At 48.0% G+C, this 17780-nt stretch overlaps 1 protein-coding gene and 1 long non-coding RNA gene across 2 annotated transcripts in view; both read right to left on the bottom strand.

The window, feature by feature from the left end:
• Window positions 1-17780, bottom strand: part of LOC144168666 (uncharacterized) — a 106252-nt gene that overhangs the window by 19463 nt on the left and 69009 nt on the right. The gene's annotated exons all lie outside the window — the stretch shown is intronic.
• Window positions 15859-16708, bottom strand: LOC144168650 (uncharacterized). The gene has a single exon (XM_077697596.1). It carries the CDS (start codon window positions 16537-16539, stop codon window positions 15988-15990), a length of 552 nt encoding a protein of 183 aa, XP_077553722.1. The 5' UTR covers window positions 16540-16708; the 3' UTR covers window positions 15859-15987.

The raw sequence follows: 17780 nt of genomic DNA on the forward strand, positions 1-17780 counted from the left end.
AGCAGTCTTGTGTATTCGACCGCAGGAAAAGTTGCGACAAGCCTGCTGGGAGTCGATAATTATGGTCTCAACTTGCGTTTGGGTAAGCGCTAAGGCAGTGGCCACTTCCTCGGCGAGTAGGGGATTGGCTTGGTCCAGTGATACGCTGGTGCGGTGCTCTTGGCCAATAATTGTCGCTACTGAGGCCCGCCTGCCGGGATGGAGGGCCGCGTCCGTGTAGGCCACGGCAGGATGGCTTCGATACTGCTTTAATATAGCACGGGCTCTTGCTTCTCTCCGGTCGGTGTTGTGCACTGGGTGCATGTTCCGCGGTAGCACAGGTACTTTAATGTGGCGACTGATATCACGCGGGATGTCTGTGACTTTGGGTGTTGAAGCGGAATCCATAGTCCAAGTCTCGAAAGGATTGATCTGCCGGTTTCTGTAGTGCCTACCGTATAAACCGGATTATAGGTCGACCCGGTATATAGGTCGACCCCCTACGTTGAGGTGGGAAAATTTGACAAAAAATAATTCGGCACAGAAGCGCACTCACAATGTCTATATTTATTTTCGACGCCCGTCCGTCACTGCCACTCACTATGCCTGCCGAAGTCACTCGTCCGAGCTCTCAGAGTCGTCCGAGGATGACTGCTTCGCACTGTCATCTTCCATGCTATCAGGCGCGTTGCTGATGGAGCACTTCCTGAACGCTCGTGTAACCATGTCGTTGGGCAGCGACTGCCCAGACAAGGACACCCAGCTTGACACGGTCGCAACCGGCCCGTATAGGTATTTTTGTTGTCCTGGCTATCCACTCATTGTACAGTTCGCGGAGCCGGTCCGCGCATGGCCTCCGGAGCGATCGTGAGCGAAGTTCCCGGACAAAGTTCCCGGACGAAGTCCGCCACTTTGTTCTCCCACTCGGGTTGCACCGCTTGACGTCCACGGAACGATCGGTTTCGGGGGTTGCACGCCCACAGCTTAGCTTTCTGGCTCCGCCAGTACCGCACACTTTTCTCTGAAACGCACAACTGGCGTTACGCCGCCATATTCCCATTCTGCTCGGTGACTCAATCGCCGTCAGCTTAAACGCCGCGGTAAACTGGCGTCGACTGCCGCCACTTATCTTGGAACAGAGACGTACAGAAATGTACGCACGCATGCGTAATAGACGAGTAAAAGACGAAAAACTAGAGAAAAGCGAAATCAAATAAAGGCCTGATAGAGCGAGAGAGCAGTCCGACACGAATGGCGATGGCGATTGGCGATGGACTACGCTTGCACATTGTTGCCAGACAACGATGATTTACGTTCTGCCAATGACCGCTATATAAGACGGGGGGTGACTTTTGTGCGGATTTTTTTGAAAAAAAACTCGGCCTATATTCCGGTTTATACGGTAATCTTGCCCTCTAGTGGGATAGATGTGCCTCGATGAGCTCATCAGCTGTGTTGTTGACTCCGAGACGAAGCAATTTGTCGGTTGAAGTACTGACTGGTAGGCTCAGAGCCTGCTTGTAGGCTTTTCTTATAATAGTGTCCTGTTTCTTCAGTTCCGTTGTTTAGAGCGATCATAGGGTATTGCGTAAGTGATCATCGATATGACGAAGGCCTGTACGAGGCGGGGTGTAACAGATTCGCCCATGCCACTTGTTTTTAGTTATTATGCGCTTGAGCATGTGTGTGACTTGCTCCACCATGGTCTTGATCTTGTTTATTGTCGTGATATTTTTCTTGTCAGCCTGAAAGGATACGCCCTGTATCTTGATGCTTTGAGCAGGGGTGATAATGTGCCCATCTATGTGTGTGGTGATGGTGGGTGCCACTGAAGGTTTCTGTTTGGTTGGAGACACGAGTAATCGTTCGAATTTTTGAGGGGCGCAACTAAGTCCGCATGACCTGGCGTAGCCATTTACTACATCCGCTCCTTCCTGTAAGCCTTGCTCCATTGCTCCCACTGAACCCGTGGTGGACCAAATTGTAATGTTGTCCGCGTAGAGGCCATGATTTATACCCTGAATAGAATTAAGTAGTGCAGGGAGTACTATGAGGGCAATGTTATAGAGGAGGGGAAATAGTACAGCCCCCTAGGGAGTTCCACGTCCTCCTATTAGAAAGGGGTCCGTGGTGTGGTCCCCTACTTTGAGGATGGCTTTCCGATCTTTGAGGAAAGACTAGACATACTGGTAGGTCTTGACTCCGCAGTCCAGGGTGTTCAGCTTCGCAAGGATGGCCGTGTGTTTCACATTGTCAAAAGCACCCTTTAAATCCAGCGCCAGTATAGCCGTCGGGGAGTTACGGGTTGCTTGTCTCATTGCTTTTTCTTTGAGCTGGAGCAGTTTATCCTGCGTTGATAAATGGGGTCGGAAACCCACCATTCTGGGGGCAGTTTTTCCGTGTCTTCCAGAAAGGATTGTAGTCTTTTGAGGATGATGTGCTCCAGGAGTTTTCCTACGCACGAAGTAAGAGATATGGGCCGAAGGTTCTCTATACTGGGTGGTTTTCCTGGTTTCGGTGTTGTGTTGTGTTGTGTTGTGTTTTATGGCACATAAGCAACTTAGGCTATCATGCGCCAAACAGAAGGTTTTGTGTATTTTGTGGATAATAACGGTTACATCACGTTACAGCTTTACAGCTTGCTTAGAATCCCTGCTTCCTTGATAAAACGAAAAACGGAGGAAATTTTAACAAGTGCGTTTTCTCCTAAAAGTAGACTGGGGTGAAATGGAATGTGTTCGTCGTAGAACAGCCTAAAATGCTTTTTTCTCAGGACCTCAAATTTCGTACATGAGAGTAACATGTGGTTTACTGTTAGCTCTTGGTCGCATTCCTCACATCTCGGTTTATCTTCTTTCATTAGAAGGAAGTTATGTGTCAGGTGTGTATGTCCGATGCGGAGACGACATAAATGACTTCTGTGTAGCGCTCCTCATGTTTGCTTGATTCCCACTCTGCTATAGTGGGTTTAACTATGTGAAGTTTGTTGTCTGTTTCGTTATCCCATGAGGACTGCCATGTTTCTCTGAGTTTACTCCGTATAAATTTCATACAGTCGCTATGAGGAATATGTACTTGTGTTACTGTTTTACTACCAGCCTGCGCAGCACATGCATCGGCTCTCTCATTACCATTGATCCCAACATGGCTAGGAACCCAGCACAACTTAATTTCCTGTCCCTGTGTTTTTGCTGTCACTAAATTGTGTATTATGTCTCCTATTATGGGTTGAGCTGCATTTTTGTAATGTAGGGCTGTGATTGCGCTGAGCGAGTCTGTGTAGATAACACTTTTCGGAATGCTTTCCTTCCTTATTCTTTCCACAGCAACAGCAATTGCATAAGACTCCGCTGTGAAAACCGAGGCGCACTGAGGTAGTCTGATCACCTTCTCCCATTTACCTTGTATTATGGCACTCCCAGCATAGCATGCTATTTTGGAACCGTCTGTGTAAAATGAGGTGTAGCCTTTGTATTTTTCGTTTAGTGCCAAAAACTCCTGTAATATGTGTTCACGCGGTGTTTTCTTTTTTTTGAAAGTGTGTCAGTGTAAAATCGCACACAGCAGGGAATGTATACCAAGGTGGTAGTTGTTTTGTTCTATGGGCAGTCCCAGGTAATGTGTCCAGCATACCAAGTTCTTGGCATTTCTCTTCAAACCGAAGGAGCAACGGTCTAATAGCTTGGGGTTTGTTATTAAACAGTGTCCTACATGGGCATTTCGTGACTATGGGATAGCACAGATGTTTCGGTAGTGAACGGATCTTTAGGATGTATGAGCACGTGAGCATGAGTCTTCTGTATGTAAGTGGCGGTTCATTGGTTTCAACATAAAGACTGCTAATGGGTGATGTCCTATATGCACCAGACGAGAGTCGTAAACCTAAATTATGTACGGGATCCAGTCGTTTTAAGTAGGACTGCCTTGCTGAGCCATACACAATGCAACCATAGTCTAAGCAAGAGCGTACAACGGAGCGATAAACTTGTAGGAGGCATGACCTGTCGGAACCCCAGTGTTTACGAGACAGAACCTTAAGTATATTTAGAACCCCGGATGCTTTCTTTTTCAAGATATTGATGTGAGGCAGGAAAGTGAGTTTTTTGTCAAATGTTACGCCGAGAAATTTGTGTTCATTTTGTATGGGCAAATTAATTTCTTTTAGGTGTAGGGTGGGGTCTGTCTGCAGGCCTCGTTTGAGTGAAAAAAGAATAGCGACTGTTTTGTGTGGTGAAAACTGGAAACCATTTCTGTCTGCCCATGTTGTCAGTTTATTTATGGTCAACTGTACTTGTCTCTCGCATGTCGTTACATTAGACGATGTGCAAGCTATTTGAAGGTCATCAACATAAACAGAATACATAATCGACCTTGGAATTATTTTTGATATGGAGTTCATTTTGACGACAAACAATGTTGTGCTACGAATACAGCCCTGAGGTGCCCCGTTCTCCTGTACGAAATTCCTTGACAGGGTTGAGCCCAGGCGGACTTGAAATGAACGATTTGTCAAGAAATCATTCAGGCAGTTCAGCATTCTTCCACGTATGCCTAATTCTACTAAATCCCGCATTATTCCAAACCTCCATGTAGTGTCATAGGCCTTCTCGAGATCAAAAAAGACAGCAAGACAGTGTTGTTTATGTATAAATGCTTCTCGTACGGCATTTTCAAGGCGGACAAGATGGTCAGTTGTTGAGCATGCTTTTTTGAAGCCGCACTGGTGAATGTCTATAAGTTCATTTGATTGTAGGACAAAATTTAACCTGGTATTCACAACTAGTTCAAAAGTTTTGGCCAGACAGCTCGTAAGGGCTATTGGTCTATAACTACTAGGGGAGGTTGGCGGCTTTCCGGGTTTTAAGAATGCTACAATAAAAGCTTTTTTCCAAGCTCCCGGCATTTTTCCGGATACCCAAATTTTGTTAAAAAACTTCAGGAGTGCTTCTACAGCAGGACCAGACAGATGAGCGAGCATTTCGTAATGTATATCATCTGGCCCGGGGGCGGTCTGCTTACCAGCCAAAAGAGCTCTCTTTAATTCTTGGAGTGTAATTAAACTGTTGTACGTTTCGTTTGTGCCACCAAATGTTGGCAGTCGTTGTTTCTCAGCTGTGTTTTTATACTTTAAGAAAGCTTGTGTGTAGTGTGCGGAACTTGATACTTTGGCAAAGTGTTCACCCAGTATATCTGCCTGTTCTTCTATGCTTGTTTGCACATCTGGTGCTGTTAAAAGGGGAAGTGTGTAGGGGGAGTACGTCCCGTTTAGCTTATGGATTTGCTCCCATACCTTCTTTGATGTTACGGAGCTGTTTATGGACGAGACATAATTTTGCCATGAGGCTCTCTCAGCTTTTCGGCGAATGTACCTTGCTTTAGCTCTTACCTTTTTAAAATTTATTAAATTTTCCTGGGTTGGGTACCTTCTAAAGACTCCCCATGCTTTATTTTGCTGCTTTTTTGTCTCCTTACATTCTTGAGTCCACCATACTTTGTGGTTCTGCCTCACCACTCCCGTGGACTGTGGGATAGCTATGCGTGCAGCATTAACAATGCGGGATGTAAACACTTCATTCAATTCGTCAATACTAAGAGTGTCTGAAAAAACTTGGTCTAAATTTGCTTCCGAAGCAAAAAGTCCCCAGTCGGCAAACTGAAGTTTCCACCTGCGTGGTTTCGTCGGGATAATAGTTGGTGAAGATGTTACGCTAATGAGTACAGGTAGATGATCGCTCCCATATGGGTTGTTTATGATATCCCATTTAAAATCGCTAAAAACAGATGGTGAACTAAAGGATAAATCTAAGCAGCTCATCTTTCCTGAGCTTCGGGAGCAGTTTGTAGGCTTACCAGTATTCAGTAAGCAGACATTATTGGTCAAAATCAAATCTTCTAAAATCTGGCCTCTTACATCAGTTTTTTCACTTCCCCAAAAGGATGAGTGGGCATTAAAATCACCTACTATTAGGAACGGTTCTGGTAACTGATTTACTAAGTCTTCTAAATCAAGCAGTGTTACCGTGAGTTGTGGTTCCAAGTACACACAGCAGACTGTGATTGTTTTGAATACAAGCATGGTGGCAGCTACTGCTTCTAGCCTAGTTTTCAGTTTGTGTTCTTTAGCTGCAATACCATTTTGCACAATTATGGCGACACCACCAGAGAGCCTATTCGCCTGCTCTCGGTCACAACGAAAGACCTGGTATCCTTTCAGTATGTTCTTATGTTTAGGACCCAAGTTTGTTTCCTGAACGCACAAGACTGCAGGTGAATGAGTCGCGAATATTTCTTTCACGTCATTTAAATTATTTAAAAGTCCTCTACAATTCCAGTGGACTAGGAATGCCATGTTATTTTTGTATCAGGTGAAAACTACGTTTTCGGTTCCGTGATACGGTTTTTGCCTTTCTTTCCATTTTCAATGGAGTTCCGCCGCACCACCGAAGTAGACGGCCGAGAACCTCCCTCAGTTGTGTCCATTGTCTCCTCCGAGACGCTGGAGGTTCGTGCAGAATGCACGGGTGTTGAAGTGTTGGACCTAGCCGTGTGGGCAGAGGTCTTCGGGACTGCCAAACCAGGGGTCCGTGCAGCCCGCTTTGGGGGTGGTGGAGCAGCACTAGCTGCTTCCACCGGGGGCGCGGGGGGCCTTGCTTCAGCCTCACTCTGTGTGGCTTCAGCAGGCGCCGAAGACAGCTGTGATGCGGCGCCCTGTTGCACCACAACGGAGTAGGATCGGGTATGCGCTGGTGTCAGTCGCCTCCGTGCTTCACGAAATGTAAGGTTTTCAGTCACTTTCAGCGTGATGATCTCTTTTTCTTTTTTCCACGCTGGGCAAACACGAGAGTATGCTGCGTGGTTGCCCTTGCAGTTTACACAGAGTTGTTGTTCGGATTCACAGTTCTCAGTAAGGTGTTCATTGGAGGCACATTTGGCGCAGGTGTCTTGGCCCCGGCAGCTTAGCGAGCCGTGACCGTATCGTTGGCACTTGTAGCATCGGCGAGGATTTGGAATATACGGTCTCAGTTTCATTTTTGTGTATCCTACCTCTACGGATTCTGGAAGTATGCTGGATGCGAAGGTAAGGACCATGTGTTTAGTCTGGATTTCTTTGTTTTCTCTTCTGATTTTGATTCTATACACATTTGTGACGTTCTGTTCTTTCAGGCCTTCGAGAAGCTCCTCCTCAGACACGTACTTCAGGTCGTCATCGGATATGACTCCGCGGACCGTGTTGAGTGACCTGTGTTCGCTTATAGTTATAGGGATCTCACCAAAAGATGTTAGTCCTGGCAGTTTGTCACACTGGTGTTTGTAGAGCAGTTCGAGTAGGAGGTCTCCATTAGCTAGTTTTTTTACTTTGTAGCCTTCGCCAATGGTGGAAGTTAGGGTTTTTGCGACAAGAAATGGTGAGACAAGTCGGGCAGTTTTCTCTTCATCGTTGCTGTGAACCACGTGGAAGCGTGGGAAGTTCGTAACATTCTTCGTGAAAAACTTAGCAGTTACGTCGGTGCCCCCTCTTTTACGAGAGGGATCAGTTGTGCGAAAAAAAGAAGCCATAAAATGAAAAATCTGTTCGGCCATGGTGCCAGCCGCCCACCATGGAGCCCAACAAGGGGACAGGACAGGAACTCGCGAGCAAGTCCTGCCCACGCCAGCTGTACACCACGACTATAACCTAATATGGCTGAACTCAGGGTCGTCCGCCACACAAGGTTAACCCTAGCCGCCAGGAAAAAGGGAAACTGAGAAAGAATGAGACGACAGGAAAGTTGTTAGAAAGGAGACAGGAAAGCGAAAGGTGAAGGGAAGGACAGGAAAAGGCGACTGCCGATTCCCCCCGGGCGGGTCAGACCGGAGGTGCCGTCTACGGGAAGCGGAGGCCAAAGTGGTGTGTTGCCTCCGCCAAGGGGCCTTAAAGGTCCAAGCACTCGGCGTCGGCTCAACCACCAGGACCCTCTTTTCCCCGGTCACGGCGCTGCCACGCACGGCTAAACGTGGGTGCTCGGGGTCCGTGGTGTCGCACAGTACACGCAAACATCTGCTTTAGCAGATGCCCCCTGCGGGGTCCTGGTTTCGGGATCAGCCGAACTTCGCGGTCTTCCATTCCTCAGGTATTGTTCCTGCCTTCCAGATATTGTTAAAGTTAATTGGTGAGCTCTAAGAGCGACGGGTCTTCAAGGTTGACAAGCGTCCTATTTGAGATTTGATCCATTCCTAGAGCTGTGTGTCTTCTCAGAGTCTGTATGGCTGCGGTGACCTCGTACATCTGGATGTCTTCGTCAAGCGCCGGGTTTGGTGCTCCAGAATACGATGGTAGGGGTTATGTTGGGTGTGTCTCAAGATACCTGTTCTTGAGGGCGATGAGCAGGTCTCCCATGTCTCCAGGAATTTGTGTATGATTACGGCCATGTTGTGTTGGGACTCTGTTTTGCTAGCTGAGGAGTTGATCGAGTATCGGAGGAGCTTCCATGAGCTTCCATTTCGGCGCACGTTAAAGATCCCCAGATGGTAAAAATTAAGCCGGAGCCCTCCACTACGGCGCGCCTCATCGCCTGCATTGCGGAGGCGCGTTAAGCCCTACAATCAGCCCACCTCCCTTTTGAAAGCCTTGTAAAATCCCGCGCTTAACCCGTCCTGCCCCAATGGCTTGCTGGCGTTCAGATTGTCTACTGCATTTTCTAACTCACACACACACTAATTGGTGGTTCCATTATTTCACAAAGCTCTGGTTCTATCTTAGGCATAAGCGGTAAAAATTCATCGGCAGAGCCATCGTTCATTCGAATATTCCTGTCTTACAGTTTAGTATAATATTCAACGAACGCACGCTCAGTCGTTTCTTTTTTGATCGTAACAGCGTTTTTGTGGTGTATTTGCTTGATTTCTCTTTTCTGCAGGTAACGTTGTTCAGTAGCTGTAAACACTCCATTGTTATTGTTACTGAATTCGCTATAACTTTAAACGTTAAACTTTCAGCGTTACCTGTATGAACTTCACCTGTATTTCTGATCATGCAATTTTTCGATGTATAATAGTGTACTATAATTTCATATTTCGCCTGACTAGCACTATGTACAAAATGTGTTCAAACAATTTTGCAATGCTCCAGTTGTGCATTGCCCCATTCTCTTATTCGAAACGTTGTATAATAACCAGATTGACACAATTCTTGTTGCCATTTGCTTTACTTTTATTTGTTTTTTTTGTTTTTTTTCTCTATGTTCTGTTTTTCTCTGTTTCCTCTCTCTCTTTTCCACCACTCTTTTTTTCCATCTCTCTCTTTCTATCTTGCTACATGATGCAGCAATGTATTACTATTAAGGGGGCGCAGACCTTTGTCAAGCCGCGTACCGCAGGCTTTTTGTCTGCCCCCTGGCACCTGTATGAATTTGCAGTTGTCGAATAAAATTGATTGATTGATTGATCAGACAATGCACGCTTTGTAGGAATTTCTCCGAACCATATCTTATCTGCCCGTGCTCGCACTATAGCTCCCCTGTAGAGCTCAGTATCCATGACTTTTAAATATTATTTAAAAATATTTAAACTCACTCGCGTTTGCGCTTTCTTCTCACAAAAGAGTCCATAACTGTTGGCAAGTTATGTTTCCTTTATTGATAATTGTGCTTCTTTCGACTGCGCCTATTTTAACTCGTTCTTTGAAAACGACCAACTTGCCTCCAAAGCTTGTCTGTGCATCACTGCATATTAGTTAACAGTTCACCAAGTCTAGCTGTAAACACTCCATTTAGTACCCGACTATTTAATTTCCACAACTTCCAATTCCATTTCCGGGTTGTGTGTTTGTTTCCCAAGCAGAATGCCACAAGGCAATGATCGCTGTAAGATAAGGCCTCGAGTTTATAATTGTCACACAGTGGCACCAGTTCGCTTAAAGGAGCCATGAAGAGAAAACACAAGTTTGGTTCATTCAAAAGATTGTCTCGTTAGAATCATACTGACACCACTTTTAACGTAAACTTCGCTCAAATAAGCTACATAATTAGGAAAAACGGGAATGGTCATGCGACCCACAAGCTCATTTCTCGCAACAGAACCTATGATGTCACATGAGCTAAGCTCTGCGATTGGCGGAGGCTGGCAGAAGCAGACGCAAATTAGGTAGAACTTACAAACTAGACGAACGAGCGATTTGCGCTTAAATTTAGGGCACATTCTTTACAAAGCAGTAAGAATGATGGGACAAACAGTGGAAGTTACGAAAGCACATGTAAACATAGAAGTACTGATGCGTTCTGCTGTTCGTACTGCGCACAGCATGCTTGGTTTAGCTGCACAGCACTACGGGGCTTGGGGTTGTCTCAGACGACACTGGCCGATTGACGCAAGCAACGGTGTCTTACGTGACCCTATTTGTCGAGCGAGCACTGTTTCAGGGAACGAATATTTTCTCCCAGAACAAAAACAAGCCAGGTTTAAATGCGGGCAAAAACAAACCAAACGCTTGCCACGGTATGGTGGCGCCATCTAGGTTACGGAACGTAAAAAAACGCGGGAACAAACCAACACCGCTGTACAGGGTGGAGACAACCTTTGAACGGTCCCGTGCCGCCGCCATTGGGCCAACGGGCTCAACGCGTTATTCTTTTCGTTTCCCTCGAGACCTAGCAACGCGAAACAGACAATATGATTCAATCTTCTTCAGTAAACCGCGTTGCGGCGATAATTTTAGCGCGGTTTAGACACAATGACTTGCTTCGGCGGCGAGCCAGCAACCGAAAATGGCGGCGCCAGCGTATACGTGTCTCTACCCAGTACGGCCGAAGCGTGGATGAAGGCACTCTAGGCTGCAGAGCGGTCGGTTCCTGTGATGTCATTTGGGACCTCGAAAACGCACGATTGAGCGGGAAAATCACAATTTTAACCTAAATTGTTTAATTTCTCAGTGAATAAAGCACCGTTTGTATCCGGACAAGCGCTGGGGGCACTATAAAACACGAAATCTTTCGAATAAAACCAACTTGCATTTTCTCTTCATGGCTCCTTTAATATGTACACTGTATCCAGCCTCGCGTGATTGCTGCCTTGGAAATATGTAAACCAGATTGCAGCTCTAGACGCGCGAAAACCTACATCATCCAAACTATATATTTTGAAGTTATATCCATTAAGCTGTCGGCGCTTTTATCTTTAACACGCTCATGGGTGGGCAGCTCTGTCCTCTATCATGCACGCGTAGAGTTGAGATCCCCAAGCAAGATAACAACCCTTTCGCACTCAAAGTGGGTACTAATACTTTGAAAGAAAGTTTCCCTCTCACCCTGTCTGTTCGGTGTGCAGGAACATATAACTCTCCATTCAATGTTGCAAAATGAATGTCCCCGTACCGAAGCGGTGGGAACCTGGTGAAAAGAAATTGCGTTTACCGTGTGCTGTCGGTCGTGCTGAGCAGTACGCAACAAATACCCTCGTGTACGATATTTTCACTGAAAGTACGACACGAAAGAGTTGCAGGCGATCTTTCAGCATATTTTTTTCATTTTAAGGGTTTCTTTCGGCTAGGCTTGTCTCCGACCCTTCATTGACACCCACCCATTGTGCCACATCGGTTTTCTACCTGATTTTAAGGATTACTCGCTGGCTAGCCGAACATTTCTGGAATAACAGTTGCGCGGTAATGTCCCATGATGTCCTATAGCTGGTTTCAGGCAGCAGCCCTATTTAGGCTGCGACGACGATTTCGCCCTGCGGGAATAGCGCACGCTGGAGTTTTAATTCTTTTGCGCTTTACGCTAAAACCTTTGGTTGATATTGATTCTATATTACTTCATAAGTGAGCCGAAATACGGATCGCATTTGTGCTAGTGTTGAGTTGTATGAAAAATGAATGTCCCCGTGCCGAAGCGGTGGGAACCCGGTGAAAAGAAATTGCCTTTACGTGTGGCTGTCGGTCGGTCGTGCTCATGCGCAATAAATACCATCGTGTACAATATGGTAGCTGAAAGTACGATGCCAAAAAATTGCAGGGGATCTTTCAGCATAGTTTTTCCATGAAATAGTTTCTTTTGGCTAGGCTCGTACTTTTATCGGCCACCGGCGATAACCAAAGAGTCGCTTTCATGGGCGCAATGTTTTCCGTGATGTTCCATGGGATAATATTTCTATTATTCCTTTGTCTAATATTAATATTAAATAATATTATTATTAATATTGTGCTGAACGCTCTCGGCCGGCGTAGGGGCACTCTGTGCATGCAGAAGGCACAATGGGAAGGGGGCGCCCTTGACGGGCCTTATTCAGACCCGGAGCTTTGTGACTCCCTGGCACGGGGCTCGCGAGCTCTCATGGGGTTTAAGGTAGAGCAGCAGAGGAGATGAGACTTGATCTGAGTGTTGGAAGCGGGGAAGCACAATAGGCCTGGTCTGCCCATCAACGACTTTGCTCCAAAATCTCTATCCCCGCTCCCTTTGCTCCTAGCCCGTTCCCTTCGAACTGTACACAGAACCCACCAGCGCCCATTTGGAAATCTTTCTAACTTTTTTGAACAACAGAGCAAGCGGCAAGACACAGGACGATAGCGAGAGTACACACAATGTACGTAAGACACAGGAAGAGGACGTGTGTCCTGTTTTTATCGCACTGTGCCTTGTCGCTGGCACTGTCGTTCAACATGCATCACCAAATCGCCCAAGTTTTCATGGTTCTCAGCAAAATTTCGCTAGCACTCTGCAGTTTTGCCGGAATTGCACTCGACTGGTTTGCACTTGCTTGGAGAAACATGCTGACTCCTGGCTCGCATATTTCCCGAACGCGGTTTTTTTTCTGCCAGCGGAAAGCTGTTTTTTATTCTTTGAAACCTCTACAAGAATACTACGCATTAAAATGTGTTGTAATATGTGACCCTGAAGACGCGAACATATTGCTACGAGGTGAAAGTGCGACACATCAAGCGTGCTGAACGGATAGTCGGTTGTTGTCGCTCGATCTGCATAGCAATCTTCAAGCTTTTCACAAGAATGCCCACTCGCTGTGCGTTTTGAATGTGTATTGCAGGCCTAAAAGCTCCCCACTAATTCTTCAGCAGTTAATCGAACAAGCGACACTCAAAGCAGCCAACAACCCGCTTGTCATTACAGGGGATTTCAACGCTGCTCACCCTCTTTGGGGCTACATACACCAACCCAAGAGGCACTAAATTACACTCGCTGATAGAATCTCAAGACCTCGCGATTGTTACAGACCACAGTAGACCTACACGCATTGGCACAAGCGTCACTCGTGACACAGCGCCCGATTTGACTTTTACGAAAAACGTTCCTCAAGTTCAATGGATCCACACGGGCGAATATCAAGGCAGCGATCACGCCATTATATCTACCAGTGTAATAGGATCGGACTACAAAGCAGTAATAGCTCGGGCTCGCCTCACGGACTGGATGAAGCTCAGAGAGAAACGGAGCAACCGCTCACCTTCCCAAGAAACCCGAGTCCAAATGTCTTTACAGGACTGGATCAAACAATTTCATCAGGATTTCGTAGAACACATCAAAATAATAAAGACAACAACAGCCACACCGTGCATCGACTCTCATTTACTGCAGATCTGAGAAGCGAGGACAAGTTTGCAGCGGAGATGGAAGCGGCAGAGACATAATCGAAGACTAAGAAAACGGATCGCACAGCTAACGCAAGAAGCTGTGAAGTACGCCAACTCTCTATGTAGGGAAAACTGGCTGTCTCTGTGCGATGGCCTACGCGGCACCCGCACCACTGCAAAAACATGGAAGCTCCTCCGATACTCGATCAACTCCTCAGCTAGCAAAACAGAGTCCCAACACAACATGGCCGAAATCATACACAAATTCCTGGAGACATGGGAGACCTGCTCATCGCCCTCAAGAACAGGTATCTTGAGACACACCCAACATAACCCCTACCATCGTATTCTGGAGCACCAAACCCGGCGCTTGACGAAGACATCCAGATGTACGAGGTCACCGCAGCCATACAGACTCTGAGAAGACACACAGCTCTAGGAATGGATCAAATCTGTAATAGGACGCTTGTCAACCTTGAAGACCCGTCGCTCTTAGAGCTCACCAATTACTTTAACAATATCTGGAAGGCAGGAACAATACCTGAGGAATGGAAGACCGCGAAGTTCGGCTGATCCCGAAACCAGGAAAACCACCCAGTATAGAGAACCTTCGGCCCATATCTCTTACTTCGTGCGTAGGAAAACTCCTGGAGCACATCATCCTCAAAAGACTACAATCCTTTCTGGAAGACACGGAAAAACTGCCCCCAGAAATGGTGGGTTTCCGACCCCATTTATAAACGCAGGATAAACTGCTCCAGCTCAAAGAAAAAGCAATGAGACAAGCAACCCGTAACTCCCCGACGGCTATACTGGCGCTGGATTTAAAGGGTGCTTTTGACAATGTGAAACACACGGCCATCCTTGCGAAGCTGAACACCCTGGACTGCGGAGTCAAGACCTACCAGTATGTCTAGTCTTTCCTCAAAGATCGGAAAGCCATCCTCAAAGTAGGGGACCACACCACGGACCCCTTTCCAATAGGAGGACGTGGAACTCCCTGGGGGGCTGTACTATTTCCCCTCCTCTATAACATTGCCCTCATAGTACTCCCTGCACTACTTAATTCTATTCAGGGTATAAATCATGGCCTCTACGCGGACAACATTACAATTTGGTCCACCACGGGTTCAGTGGGAGCAATGGAGCAAGGCTTACAGGAAGGAGCGGATGTAGTAAATGGCTACGCCAGGTCATGCGGACTTAGCTGCGCCCCTCAAAAATTCGAACTATTACTCGTGTCTCCAACCAAACAGAAACCCTCAGTGGCACCCACCATCGCCACACACATAGATGGGCACATTATCACCCCTGCTCAAAGCATCAAGATACTGGGCGTATCCTTTCAGGCTGACAAGAAAAATATCACGACAATAAACGGGTGGCGCTGCAGTCGCCGGAGGAAGCTGACGTGCCTCGTCGGAGCTCCTGCAATTATGCCAATTAACGCGGCGTAATCAACAGATACCACAGTTTATTTGTTACCAAAGTGTGCGGTACGGTACGAGGAACCAGCCGATACCAACATCGCGCAAGTGGTATGTGAATTTTCGCCTCTTTGCCGGCTTCGAAAATTCGAGGCGAGCAAGCGTTGCTAGGCCTTAGGCTTAGCGCACGAGTACGGCCACCGGGGTGGTCGCCCCCCGGAGTTAGGCGACGACTACGGACAAGATGCCATTGACATCGACGATGGAGGTGTGCGAGGGCCCGGTAACCGAAGCCCCGCAAGCAACGATAGTCGGCAATGATGGAGGGAAGACGTACGTTCAAGTAGGAGGCCGCGACGCGACACCCGGCGAGTCGAGCGGATCGACCGCGGCGAGTAGAAGAATGCGCAAGGCCAAGGAGCCGCAAGGTGAGAGTCCATCTTTCACCGCGGAACGGCAATCGAGACCGAAGGAGAGAGTTAACTTTGTCAAGCGAGTTACCGAGAATATCAAGAAAGCAGCCCGTATGCCGGCGACTATCCCCAAAGACGACCATAAGATCGTGATTAGGCCCAGGGGCGGTCTGAACGTCGCTAGAATCGAGACGTCGGTCGTCACGGACGCCATTATGGCGGCCGCGGGGACGGCGAAAGAATACCAGGGAGAAGACATGGTGTGCATTAATGCGGCGCAGAACATCTTAGTCGTCAGCACGCCGAGCGAGCAGAGAGCCGAAATTTACACTAACATCAGGACCGTCGAATTCGGCAACATGGAATTCGAGGTTTCCGCCTTCAGAACCGCGCCCGAAGGGACGGCGAAGGGAGTCATTAGAGGTATCGCAATTGACGAAACGCCCGAAGACATAAATGAGGCGATCGTGACAAAGTATAACCCAACGGCGCTAGAGGCACACAGGATTGGAAATTGTACAGCGGTCATCGTCCTCTTTGAAGGACAGAGAGTGCCCCGGTACGTAAAATACCGAGCGGCACTGCTCAAGTGCGGGCTTTACAGAAAACATCATGAAGTGTGTAGATGTTGCGGAAAAGTCGGGCACCGCATCGACGTTTGTCCAACCCCGGAGACCAGAGTATGCTTCGCGTGCGGGGCGGCCAACCCCGACACGGACCACGAAAAGGCATGCAAGCCACGCTGCAAGCTATGTGGAGGAGCGCATCCGACAGCTGATAGAATTTGCAAAAACAAGTTCAAGGTCCCCTTCGTCGTCACGAAAAGACAATGGGAGCGCCGAGAGGAACGCGAACAGCAACAGCTGCAGACGACGAGACCACCTATGACGTCATTGGACTTTCCACAGCTCCCGAGCAGGGAGAAAAGCGAGCGCAGCGAAAGCCAACGGCGCAGCGACAACCGCGGAAGACACGAGAGCCAGCAGAAACGCCTGCCGCCGTCGCCGCCGCTGCCGTCGCAGCGGGAAGACGGGAAGCTCAAGTGGTCGGCTGCCGTTAAGGGAACCAAGTCGGAAGAAACGCCTCGCAGCAAGCAGCAGCCACCATGCCAACACCATAACACCGGAGAACCGCCCGTGACAAGGCGAGAAATATACGACATGATCAGCGAAAACAACGAAAGGCTACTACAGCAGATGGAAGAGAAGATGGACGCAAGGATCGACAAACTACTAGAAGCAATAAGGGCGAGTCAAGCGCCACTGCCGCTGCCGACCCCGCAACAGGAGCAAGAGGTGGAGCAAATACCCCTCCCACCCCCGAAGAAGAAAACACCAACAAAGTCACCCAAGAAGAAGGAGGAACCAGCCATCCCCGAGGAAGAGGCTACCAAAAGCAGCATCGAAAGCGACGAGGAGCAGCCAAAGGAACCCAGCAACAAAAAGAGGATTATCGAGAATACCCGCCGCGGTGGCTCAGTGGCTAAGGCGTTGCGCTGCTGAGCACGAGGTCGCGGGTTCGATTCCCGGCCGCGGCGGCCGCTTTTCTGATGGAGGCGAAAAGCAAAAACGCCCGTGTGTACGAGATTTCGGCGCACGATAAAGATCCCCAGGTGGTCAAAATTAATCCGGAGCCCTCCACTACGGCGCGCCTCATCGCCTGCGTTGCGTCGGCGCGTTAAACCCTACAAATCAATCAATCAGGATTATCGAGAATACCAAAGAGAGAAAGCTCATGGCCAGGCTCGACCGCATGGACAGAGAGCGGGAACAAATTGCTCACACGATGAAGGAAATGTTCAACAAAGTAGAAAAGACGCTCGAAGAAATACAAAGCGGAATGCTACAACTGCAGACGCAGATGCAAACGTTCATGCAGAGTATGGAAGCCAAGATGCAGACATTCGTGCAGAACGCTCAAACCCAGATCACCACCCAAATACAGCAACTATGAACCCAACAGCAAAAGCGAACGCCAAGCCAGACACAGAGGCAGTAACAGACCAGCAGCCGGTTAGGGACCTCCTGATTTGGCAGTGGAATTGTAACGGCTATCACAATAAGGGGGCAACGCTAACACGACACTTACAGGGAATGAAAAGGAAACCGGACGTAATTATGATTCAGGAAACACTATGCACCGACACATCCCAACTTCAAGGCTACAGAGCACACGCCAAGGCGGCCAAGCCCCTAAACGAAAACAGGAAAAAGTTTGGAATACGCAAACCAGCAGGCGGGGTGTGCACATTCGTCCGCAAGGGCATCGTCTTCCTCGAGCACGAGCTGACCACCAGTGGCTGGACCGACAGCAACGCGGTAGAGGTGATCGTTGGGAAGAAGAAGAGGAAAACAAGCGTGCTCGCGGTCAACGTGTACAGCAGCCCCAGACATAGAAAGCAAA

The sequence above is a fragment of the Haemaphysalis longicornis genome, unplaced genomic scaffold, assembly GCF_048455015.1.
Source record: "Haemaphysalis longicornis isolate Haplotype H1 unplaced genomic scaffold, Haemaphysalis longicornis Haplotype H1 scaffold_1, whole genome shotgun sequence".
NCBI classification, from domain to species: Eukaryota; Metazoa; Arthropoda; class Arachnida; order Ixodida; family Ixodidae; genus Haemaphysalis; species Haemaphysalis longicornis.